The sequence below is a fragment of the Ruditapes philippinarum genome, unplaced genomic scaffold (assembly GCF_026571515.1).
Source record: "Ruditapes philippinarum isolate M1 unplaced genomic scaffold, ASM2657151v2 ctg2389_1_1_1_1, whole genome shotgun sequence".
In the NCBI taxonomy this organism is placed as follows: Eukaryota; Metazoa; Mollusca; class Bivalvia; order Venerida; family Veneridae; genus Ruditapes; species Ruditapes philippinarum.
In genome coordinates, this window is record NW_026853300.1 from 108,074 (window position 1) to 120,894 (window position 12,821).

The 12,821-nt window shown below is 32.5% G+C and overlaps 1 protein-coding gene across 1 annotated transcript in view; it reads right to left on the minus strand.

Annotated features, from left to right (window-relative positions):
* Positions 1-3,488: 3,488 nt before the first annotated feature.
* The window catches only part of LOC132736424 (uncharacterized), a gene marked incomplete at its 5' end in the record, with an annotated part of 29,971 nt that continues 20,638 nt past the window's right edge, over positions 3,489-12,821 (minus strand). The window contains 16 exons of the mRNA XM_060723552.1: positions 3,489-3,629; positions 4,021-4,344; positions 4,710-4,795; positions 5,086-5,269; positions 5,750-5,912; positions 6,120-6,227; positions 6,518-6,622; positions 7,635-7,784; positions 8,299-8,547; positions 8,757-8,833; positions 9,378-9,605; positions 9,973-10,135; positions 10,763-10,926; positions 11,239-11,395; positions 11,757-11,968; positions 12,401-12,520. Coding sequence (XP_060579535.1) covers positions 3,598-3,629; positions 4,021-4,344; positions 4,710-4,795; positions 5,086-5,269; positions 5,750-5,912; positions 6,120-6,227; positions 6,518-6,622; positions 7,635-7,784; positions 8,299-8,547; positions 8,757-8,833; positions 9,378-9,605; positions 9,973-10,135; positions 10,763-10,926; positions 11,239-11,395; positions 11,757-11,968; positions 12,401-12,520 — 2,522 coding nt within the window. The remainder of the gene's footprint in view (positions 3,630-4,020; positions 4,345-4,709; positions 4,796-5,085; positions 5,270-5,749; positions 5,913-6,119; positions 6,228-6,517; positions 6,623-7,634; positions 7,785-8,298; positions 8,548-8,756; positions 8,834-9,377; positions 9,606-9,972; positions 10,136-10,762; positions 10,927-11,238; positions 11,396-11,756; positions 11,969-12,400; positions 12,521-12,821) is intronic.

Here is a 12,821-nt window from a genome sequence, read left to right on the forward strand (position 1 = left end):
GGGCTCAGGAGAGGTGGTCGAACTCGGCATCATATGTTGGACTAGTTAACATTACCTGATCCTGGTCTATAACATATTCATCTTTTCAAAAGATGTAATGGTTAAGTAGCAGTAATTAACTTTTACTTATACAAAATTTATTTTTGGTTGTAAAGGATGTATGGTTACAATGCTCGACGAATGTATCTTGTTTTAACATAACATGCTGCTGTTTGTCTTCAAATACCTTTGCTATGTTCCTCGACACAGCTGGTGCCTTTGATAATGTTAGACATAATGGGCTATTCATAAAATTAAAAAACTTTGGAATTCATGGAAGATTTTTAAGAATGCTCATAAATAGTTACACTGGCTTAACCGGACACATCATAGTCAACGGAATCTTGTCTGAAAGCTTTAAAATACAACAAAGTATTCGTCAAGGAGGAATATTGTCGACATGGCTGTATCTCCTTTTTGTAGACGAACTTCTTCAGTCATTACAGTTAAGTGGTCATGGAACGGTTATTGAATCTATGAGAAGTGGTAACCCAACACTAGCCGACGATATCGTTATTCTGTCGCCAAACATTAAATCTCTTGAACACCAGTTGAATATAGCGAACAAATATGCATTTAAATGGGGATATGAATTCAATGACAGTACATACAAATAAATGCACTTTGGTAATTCTGGCAGACATGCGTTTAAAAATATAAAATATTAATTATTAAATATCTAATAAATAAAAATATTAATTTCGGAAGTGCTTCCCTAAGTCCGGTGGACTCGGTTACTCACGCCGGCATTGAACTACACAAATCGTAAAAATGTTCAAGTGCTGTGGAAGCGCGTATCCGAAAAGGCCGCTCATCTTTATTTTCTTTTCTATCTATCGACGAGACTCCTGTCGACGCGAATCCCTTAGTTTTAGCCTCTTTCATGAAAAAAGATACATTTCCAACTGCCTTTACGGAGCGGAATTATGGAATGATTTGTCAGATACTGATATCCTTATGACGGAAAGGTTACCAAATGCATTTAACACTTTCCAAGAAGAACACGAACTGATATGGCTCTAACATGTTTAAGCATGCTTAGATGGTTACCTGCTTTAGCAGAAATTGACAAACGAAAGCTTAATTTCCTGCAGAAAGTCTGCACAATGCCGTCAACTTTATTGACAAGAAAAATATTTAATTTCAGATTACACCTATATGCAAACAGACAGTTTAGTGGACAAAGTGGATATATACCTGACGCCTGTAGAATTCTAAGAAAATATAACCTTTTCCATATTATTGAATCCTACTTACAAACAGCAATCTTTCCTGACACGTTACAACGGAAACGAACAGTTTTTAACGCTATACGCAAATATCATACACAGCATTGGTCAGAAAGAATGAATAGCGATGATGATTTTGTGCGCTTCAAAGCTTTACATACCGATATAAGCCCATCAATATTATGGAGAAATTCCGACTCTCTAAATTCAATAAAACATGCATTATGTACTGCTAAAGTTCTTGTTGAAGCAAAGCAAAGTGATGTAAAAACATGCAAGAAGTGTGGTTCTCAAACAAGTGACCTAAATCTCCATGTAATCTCAAATTGTATTTCACTTAAAAAGACTCGAACAACTTGCTTAGTGTTGAAAGACAATAAAGTCGTGAATTCAGTAACATTCTAAAAGGATGTGACATCGAGACGTTTTTAAGAACAATCTTAAATCCTCGTGTTTTGGATATATATGACATAGATGAATTTGTCCAAAAAGCCCTCATATAAAGTGCTTGTAAAATATACGATTGTTTAGTTTTTGATACCCAAACGCTTTATCTAAATAAACAAAAGTGCTTCAAATGACAGAAAATATTTAAGCGGTATTGCCTAATTTACATAGCTTATATTTCGTTTCGGTAAGATTTGTGATACTAGGCTGAATACTGAGCCATTTTAACTATATATAAAAAGTGAAATTGAAATATGAAATATGTATAAAACAAGTATATAAATGTGTATTATGTGTAGTAAATACTAATAAATTCAAATACAAAATTATCCACAATGTTCCAAGGAAATTCATTGTGCCATTCATTTTTTGTGCGATTCTAAATAAAAACACACTAAAACGCACTGTTACCAATGCACTTAGTATTTTTATTTTACGGTATTTGTGAAAGTTACTTGTGAAGCATATGAAACATCAATACTTCCTTTCCTTCTGTTATACTGTTACATAAACCAACAAATTTCGTTTAAGAATTTCCAAAAGTGCACAAGAAAGATTAAGAAGAATTGTTCAATACCTGTTTTCCATTCCAAGTGTTACAGCATCATTTAATTCAACGTAATCATCTACTCCGTCGAAGTATAAACCATGGTTGGTATGTTCTAGGCAGTCTACCTGTAGGTTTGACCAGATTACAGGAAATTCTCCAAATTGCAGAACGCCTACTCTACCACCCGTTATAGATGCTTCGTACAGGTCTCCGGAATCACAGATAAGATTAGTGCCTTGGTATATCTGCAAGCTAAATTATAAATACAGACATAGTATAAATATAGCAATAGTGTGTAACTAACGACTGTGCAAGATTTAAATGACTGTCATCTTATTCTATTATATTTCATACATTTTAATTATTTAAAAAAATGATAATTTGTTATTTGCTTACTAAAACTGGTAGTTGTTTTACAAAACGGGAACACAATCTACTCGTATATCATATACCACTTCATTTCACTTGTATTTGGCAAAATCTCGTTTGAACATTGTAGAAAATAGCTTCTTGTCAACTGCTAAAAGACATTTTTGTATATTCTTTAAAAAAGAACTTTAAAAACACCTAATATATCCAATTGATGGTCTATGCGTTAGGTACCATCTATATGAAGTAAGTGGTTCCCAACCATTCATATCCGGGTCTTGCCATATCATGGTCGTCTGCCCAGAAACAGAATAACTGTGCCACAAAGCCTGCGCAAGACTAGAACCTGGGCCAGTCGACGAATCTACCAACTAATAAAAAAGGCTTCAACTATTATAAACATTAATCTTGTTGTTACAAAAACCACCATGTATATTCATTGCATACAGGAGTAGTTTCATTAAAAAATCATTGTTGTTCTATCCGATTCAAAAATTTGAACATACCTGAATCATAACATGAATATTTATTGCAAACTTGCTAAAATATAACATTAAATCTTAATAATGATAATTAAAGATGTGTTTTCGATTACACTTTTTGAAACTTTTTTGTTACTAGTATAAATAGATAAATACATATAACTACAAAGTCATTGGTTATTCTATTTGTTTTTTTTCCATTGCATTGCAGCAAACTATTTTTATAAATTTCTCTAAAAGCTTTTTTGTTTAATATTTAAACTGAACAGTTTGTACGATGAAAGATAAATGATGAGGTTTATAACCTTTACCTTTATCTGTGCTCCTTGTATTCCTCCCTTGTATGTAGATGCCGAGTCTTCTTTATAATTATAGTGTTTGCCTTTCCACATCACAACGTAGAACTTCCTGTTATTTGCATAGCCGAACACAAAGCCGAAATACGCATCAGCATTCTTCGTGGTCAGTATACCAAGTCCCTCTATACTTGAATTGCGCCATAAGATTGGGTACCTGTAAAAAGATCACATAAACTTCCATTGGCAAAGTACAAATATCATGCTTTAATACTTTTCCCGTAACATTGTCAATTTATAGATACAAATGATTTTTCAAAGTTACATGTATATTTATAATAGCTCTCAAAGTTTATGAATTATTTAAATGCTCGTATCATTCTTTTAAATTGGCAGATAAAAAAAGATTGAATTCCTAGTTCATAATTTTTCATCTAGATAAATTCAAAAGTCATGCTGTCAATCAAGGTACTTTCACTACACGGCATACTGTCTAATATTGATGTGTCAGAAGATCGATTTGGAACTGATGCCTAATGTACTGTATTAGAAATAAAGTATAGCTAGAGCAACGGAGTGACATCATAGTAGTAATGGTAAAAATGTACCTATAAGCATCGTGGGCATCTCAGTATTAGTTGTCTGCATCACTTCACCTCCATTGTTCTTAACAAGCCAAACTGGGGTTGTCGTTGAAAGTGTAGGATATAAATCTACAGTAAAATAGTCTTTAAATGAGGATTCACGCAGTGCTAAATTATAAGGACATGAATCATTTTGATTATTGACTCCGTCAGCATCCAAGTCCAACTCGCATATATCACCCACGCGGTTTCCGTCATCATCAGTTTGATCTGCGTTACTATAAAACGGACAGTTGTCGTTATCATTATCAACGCCATCCCCGTCAATATCCGTGTCACATAAATCTCCTGCAAAATATTTTATTATAAAGATCTAAGACTGTTTCAGACAAAGCTATATAAACCTCACATAATAACATTTCGTAACTTTCATATTCATGATAATAAGAAAGAAGGAAGGAAATCTTAGACAAACTCTATATTTTCAATTACAAATATCATTATTAGATGAAATGTCAAAATAATTAATTAAAGAAATGGGTGTAGAAATTCAAATTCAGTAGTTCTACACCATAGTTAAAGCTGTGCGACATACCAGGCGATACTTTACGAGTTATGACTTTTCCACCAGATAATACGTTATATATTTCTTTTTCTTTTATGAAGTGTTTTATTATAAATTACTTTTATTCATGGATCAAAGAGAAACAAACCTATGCCGTCGTTATCTGTGTCGGCCTGATCGCCATTCATATAAGACGGACAATTATCGAATAAATCTGGTATACTGTCACCATCCCTGATATATAAAATATAGACACATTAAATGACAAAAGCAATCCATATGAAGTTTATCAATTGGACTTGCATCAATTTGGAATCAACAATTAAATGAAACGCGTTTCTTTAGTAAGCTTAGAATAATAAATTAACTATTTTATCATTGTTAAGGCAATCATTTCAGCATATGTATGTTACAGTGAAAATAAGCAAAATGTATATACATTTGCTAAATAAAAATGTAATAAAGAAGCATACAAAATCGTAATTTATTTTATGACAATGTTATAGTAGTATTACATCACTTACTCATCGATATTTGATGCACCAACAGCATCACAAGAATCACCATAGAAATTAGCATTTGAGTCTGTCTGTGCGGAGTTTGATGTACTAGGACAATTATCACAGGCGTCGCCAACACCATCACTGTCTGTGTCTTCTTGTCCAACATTGGCAACAAGCGGACAATTGTCAGAGCCATCAAGAATTCCTATGTTTATAAACAGAAAAAAAATAAGACGCAAGTATAACATATCACATTTATCACTCAAAAAATTCCGAGATTAAAATAATTATAGTGATTTACTTGAGAGTCCTTGAGTAAACGTATATCAAACTAAGTTTCATATCATACCTCTTGTCAGCTAATTTATCACCCTATAAATTATCAGATTAAACCATCTCAGCATTATTTTACGCCTATTATCATTCAAAAACCGATATATTTTAGTACTTTGCTCATAATGGAATTAATTATCTGAATAACTAATGTATGTATAGAAATTTATTAAATAGATTTCAAATGATTTCGTAATTTTTGTTTACAATAATATTTGCCTCAGCCGACTCTATGGTAGTTTAAACGCAACTGAGTGTAAACTATTTGCAGCGGATATGATAAACGTATAGGGAGCTATGATATGCATTTATGTGTGCACTGTATTATGATAGAGGAAACATATAGTCTTACCGTCATCATCGTCATCAGTATCGCATAAGTCACCTACTCCATCTCCGTCCGCATCAGCCTGGCTTATTGAGCTACCGTCATTAGGACAATTGTCACACGCGTCACCAACACCATCGCCGTCTGTATCCAGAAGGTCATTATTATCCACAAATTGGCAATTATCCTGTCGCAAATTTAGAGAGATAAATGATGAGTTGCCATACAATATAACATTCTATTTAACACGTTCAACAAACATATTAAAGTAAGATATAGAATTACTACAGTTTAGTAGGCATCAATATCAGTTATTACTGCCAGAGTTATTGGTTGAACTAGTTGACATGGGATTTTTATTACTTCCAAAACGCTCAAGGGGTTTAAAAAATACCTCATAATCATATCTGTTATCGCGGTCATCATTATCATCACAATTATCACCAAAGCCTAAACCATCTGTATCTTCCTGCATACTATTCGGAACGACTCCACAGTTATCCTTAAATGTGATACCATTTATTACATATATAAATGTATAAAGATGTCATTATTTTGTAGATTTTATTCACTGATCAAATTGACGAAACTTAGCTTAAAAAACAATAGATTACATGCAAATATAGCTAATTGAGTATGCTAATGAAACTTAAATTCAATTAAAATAAAAGCAATCCATTTTAAGCCAACGATTGTAAGGATTCTATAATGGAAATACAATTTTACTTAACGAAGAATTTATATTGTATTAAATACATGTTTATTTATTACACCCGACTTTGATGAACTTACTTTACGACATCCCCATTCTATACATGGTAGCCCGCTGTCAGGAAATCCATCCATATCAGTGTCAGGGCCACACTTATTACCGTTCCCTGCGTAACCCGGCTTACACTTTAAGATAAATTATCAGAAATATAATAATTCAGACATTTTTACATTTTCATCTTCTACTTTAAATGAATATTGGAAGGAAATTTATCTATCAAACTTTAATCAAAAGTGTTATCTTTCATATATATTACAATTTGTTTTTGCTTGTTTTCAAAATCAATATAATCACAAATTTAACATTTAGGTAGCTAAATTTACTATACCTATTCCATGCGTTTCTATTCATTCGGTACATAGTTTCAAATAATTTGTAAAATGATGATAGTTATGTCTGGATTGAAAAATGCGCAAGTCCATTTTAAGACATTAAGCGCGATAAGTGATAAGGAACATTTAAGCTACAAAGTTGTAATTGATAAAATATATATTGCAACTGGTCAATCAATGACAAATAATAAGGTGAAAGGAAATTAAAAGAAATTCATAAAATGTACGTTTAATGTAAGAATATGGACTTGTGAAAAGCTTCAAAAAACGTATTTCAGAGCAATGTTTTAAAAGTTCTAAAACTTTTTTTCCACATTCTTCGATATTAAATTACAGTTTTACTGTGTTTTTCCGTCCATGATAATTTAAAGGGTAAATTGCTCTCGACAAAATTTTGCTTATGCATTCAGAAAAACGGTCGTCTGAAATAGTGTACAGTCGGGTACCTGTAATCTTGAATGTATGCATATTGCATTTACAGCGTCGGTGTGTTCCCGACTCAAAATAGATAGATAAAATCTTGGATATCGTTAGAAAAGAAATAAAACCAAATTCACTAATCTTTTTTCTGACTTCACATTTTTGATATAATGGCACTGTACTTATCAATGTCTTGTTCCTTTTCGCTTTCGATGTAGTAAATGTTTTTAAATATCAATAAAGTCGAAGACACAGATAAAAAGTTCCTTGTCTACTTGACAGACACTGAAACAGTTCAGGGCTAACATTAATACCACTTTTTCATTAAACATACTTTTAGTGTAGTTACATACATTTAAATTAAAGAAATTCTTTCTACGCTTACCACACATTTGTACTGTGCAGGACCGAGATATACACAGTCAGCTAAATCTGTACAGTCATGGGCGCCAGATACACAAAAGTTGTCAAGGTAACAGCCACTCCTATTGGTCCCTATATATCCAACTGAACAAAAACCACAATAGTAGCTTCCCTGTGAAAATAACACATTCCTGGGTAATAAATTATATCTAAAACGCCGGTTCTAGCGGTGAAGGGCATGGTGATTGTTTTCTTCAATAAACAAGTAAAAAAAGCCTACAACTTTTGTCAATTCGCACTTTTTTGCCGAGCATAATAACATTCAAATGCTATGAGAAACAAAATATGTGTAGTTGTAAGGCCTACTATGTTGAAATTGTTTACTTTTTTACTATCTCAATAACACTGGATAGTTTTAATGAGAAATTTGGTAGTTATCCAAATAGATTGTCTTTACAAAGATTTATCTAGCAACGACTGACATAGCATTGGATTAATACATGCTGCTGGTTCATGTCCTTGATAAAACTCCAGAAGGGAGGCATTCTTGTTAAACTAATAAAAAAAACTAGCAACGTAACCCTAGATAAGTGTCTTTCTTCTCTTCAATGGGATGGTTTTATATTCTTTATTGATGTAAACGTTAAATTATTGTTGTAGTGTTTTCTAGATGTTTTTTTACTTACGATGGTATTGACACACTCCATGCGTGGATCACATCCGCCATTATCTGTTGCACATTCATCCACGTCCTCACATTCTTGGTATGTAAAGTTCGATTTGTCCAAATTCCGATATATAAATACACGCAAGTATTTATCGTGAGAGTAGGCATCTTCAAATGTCCCAGTATATCCTGTAGGGCATTCTAGACACTGATATCCCGGCTCAGTGTTGATGCAACGATCTTGGAAGCATGGCTGATAAACTGTACACTGAAAAAATAATTAAGAACTGAACATTTGAATTTAAAAATTGCAAAGCTCCTTGAGTGTCCTTATTAGAAAATGATAATATTAAAATGAAATGAAAGTGAAAACTTTCTTAACCTTTCGTTGGTATACATATTAAATAAAACATTTAGTTATTATAGTTAGTTTTTTTTTAAATAAATTATATGAAATATGATAAATAGGTGGTTGACCTCATCTACATCTGTACATGTTGTACCATCGCCCGTCAAACCCGCCTCGCAAGCTGTACATCCGTACCCTCCTGATCCTGATTAATACCAAAAACAAATATGTTCTAGGTTATGTTATATCTATTATAGAAGTTTTTGATCCGAACATTCAGCTATAATTCATTTAACACCTTTTTGTAGCACAACGACCAGTCGAAACAGGAAAAATTATCAGAGCATATAGCCATAGTGTATGTTTAAAAAATTGCTAAAAGGAAACAGTACATGTTCACATTATAGTAAATTAAGAGCTATGTTACTTTATACAGTAACAAAATTATTGGTATTGCTAGGCCATTTCGACAAGATCTAGGTCATTTCGGCCGTCTTCTTATTCGGTATTATTTAGAGGTTAATACTTGAGTGCTGCTCGCCATTATGCGATTATAGCCTGAAGATGTCCATGAAAATCTGAGGGCCGAACGACTGAACACGTGCAAGAGCCATAATCACAGTCTGATGTTGTAGAGTCATAAATCTAGCTAAATGCCATTGACCTTACATGTTTATTCGTCGCATCACATTATTTTTCAAATTTATGATATATTTGTGTTCAATACTGTTTAAACGCTAAATATATACCTGTATTGTAACAATAGGATTCAGAATAACACTTGTCGCCATCAAGACACGGACATTCAGTAGCATCAGCACATGCAATGCATTTTATTCCTGTACTATATTCTTCTGGTTCACATTTCTCGCACCCATCCATTCGTCTTGCACTATAATAGCCTGGGCTACAGCTTTTACAAGTGCTCTGACCTTCTAAATCTTGATAAAATCCTTCGTCACAGGATACACAATGCTCTAGAAATAAAGCAAAAACACTGTATTCATATAAGAATATCTCCCTATATGGATAAAAATCTAACGTATTTGTACCTCAAAACTTATTAGTTGTGCGAGCTTTCCTGTGAAATTTAATACCTAAACATTTGATGGCGTCTATCCTACACAGAATTTTTTTTCTATAGTATTTATAATTATAACAAATGCATAATCATAATTATTTATCACTATAATGATGATGATGATGATTATTATCATTATTATTATTATACTTCTGAACGTATCCCTTATATGTTTCATTATATCTATGAGTGTGAGAGTTTACTTTAAACATCTTTTTCAAGAAATACCTAAAGCCTAAATACTAAGGCTAGTGACATAATACCTTGAAATCCGTCTGAGTATGACCCCGGCAAACAAATTCTTCTAATCCCGAGATAGCAAGCATATCCTGGCTCACACTGGGTGCACGACGCCGGACATGACGTATTTGTGCACGTTTCATAGTGATATAAATCACACGGAGTTGCGTATCCATTTTCACATATCTACAAACAATCAATGGTAATTAGGCGTTTTAATCGTGTTTTCATGAATCGAAACAACCATTCAAAAATGAAGAGAAACGTTGCTATGTCAAATATCTATAAGTTTAAATTTTATTTTAATATTAATGATTACACACCAAGCAATTTATAAACATAAAATACAGAATAAAATCAGTTTACAGAAGTAATTACAGCGAACACATTTATAATATAATTATTTTATTCAGGCATTCCACTTCATTTATAGATTTAAATTTTGATCAATCTGAATCCAAAACAGTGAAAGGTGATGCTTTTTTACTAACTATTTTTTATGCATCGCGTGTTTGCGTCATCTATAAGAAACACATTATTGGACAAAAAGTTTGAAAGTTTCTTTTTGTCCTTGCCTCTGTCAATATGATAAATCTTACCTTTCAATATGACAATTAAACAAAACTGACAGTGATCTTTTGCTCAAAGAATTACATTCTTACTAAATGGTTATGCTTCATTAAATTATAACAATTATTCCTTTTCATTTTACTTAAGTTATCTTATTTCGAAAATAAGTCAAATGTGTGTTTGTTTTCTATTTGTAGAATCTCACTTTAACTTTCGCTGTTTGAAAAAAGCAGGAACATTTACCCATCCAGTCGGACAAGGTGAACATTCCGACTGTACTCCAAACGAATGTTCTACTGGGTTTTTATCACACGTGGCGTTAGCATCTTCACATCTACCACACAATTTCTGAACACCCTCACCTTCACAGTAATATGTAGTCTCACATCGTTGACAGCTCACGTCATCTTGATTTAAACAGATATAAACATTTCACAAAAACACATCTTTGTAAATGGTTTATGATCCCTTTGTCAGCAGTGAAAAAAAGACTGGATATTGGATCATACGACATACCATGTTAATTCCTTTTATTTATCTATTTTTTATTTGTTTCAGTACGTAATAATCATAAATAAATGTAAGAAATCTACACACACCGATATAACATTAAATGACACATTTAGTATTACATGTACATATATTTTAAACAAAATATTATATTAAGCAAAGTGCTGTTTTAACTATACATCAATTATCGTCAAATGTGCATAGCTTACAAAACAGTTGTTCTGCTTGTGGACAGCCCTCAAACTCTATCCTCATGGCGATATTCCCAGACCATGTTTGTGGGTTAACTCGTACTTTGTTACTCAGTATCACGGGGTCAAGGTCGTATCTTACAACAGTCGTTCTGTCAGTATTGCCAACAAAAGTCTAAAATAAACGTGTATATATCATGTTAAATATGTATTTGAGAATACCCTGTTAGAATGCAACTTTACAATTCATGATACTTTATTATTATTATATTATAATGATGTTTTCAATTGTTCAGGTTAAAATATAACTATCATATGAAAATCCAATTATGTCAAATAAAATATTTCATTCATCTCGTTTCATTTTTTATCTTAAGCATATCATATATGTAATAATATAGTTTCATTTATCTGATTTAATGTGTTAATAAGGTAAAAATTAATTTCTTTCTCAACTTTATGGCAATGCTTATTACATGTTCACACTTTTTAACATTTGATATTTGTTGCTTCTTTTTAATTATACGTGTACTTACATCGGATCCTAAAGCATCCGTATAAGTTGTCCAAACTGAAGTTTCCTCATCAAAATACAGTAACTTGAAAGATGTCACCCATTCATCAGCGTCCGATCTACCTTGTATATAAACCGCTGTATAACGATATGGCATGTTCATATCAACTTCAACATACTGGTTCGTGTCAAGAACGCCTGCAACCCATGCACCAGCTAAACGACTGTAAGTATCTGTTTGATAAAAATGCCATATTATTCGGCATTTTAAAAATTTTTATTTATGAAAAAATATAAACAAATCTCTTTGAAGTTACGCCGTTTTTAAAGATACCTTATCAAAATCACATATTTCAGAGTGGTGGCATGGCCGAGTGGTTAACGCCTCGTAATCTAAGAACAGAATTGCTGACCGCGTGGAATCTTACCCTGTCATGGACAATTTAAGCCGTTGTGTCCTTGAACAAGACTTTACATTCATTGCTTAGTACTGGTTGGTTTCAGAAACAGATTCGACAGTCTTTCAATAAGCTTACAGCACAATGAACTGAAATAAATTTGTATGAACTAAACTAAATCACAGATTTAATTGAGTAAATAAATGAAAGATAATATTTTTTCAAATGTAGTACTTTATGACCGAACGTATTAGACAAGCCTTCATACTTTCAATATGATTGACTCGAGCTCTCCCGGCGTGAGTTGAATCCGGATTAGAAACTGTCGAAGCTGACAACATGTTATCTAACACTGTACCAGTTGTAAGTCCAATTACGTCATCACATTCTGAATCAATAAAATATAGTTATCAGAAAATGCAACAACCATACTAAGTAAAAATTTGTTTTCATCACTTATCTTAAACATGATAACTGACTAATTTTAATCCATTAGTATATTTTATATGTGTTATTAAAGTGATGTAATTGTGACCAGAAAACGAAATATGAATAACATCATTAAAACTGTTTTAAGTGGGCTTGAAATAGCTGAGATTTTGTGTTTCGATTTGCTTAGAGTAGTGATTGCGCAAGCAAAAGCAGACATTCATAAAATATCTATAAATCAAAATTTGTACTTGACGTTT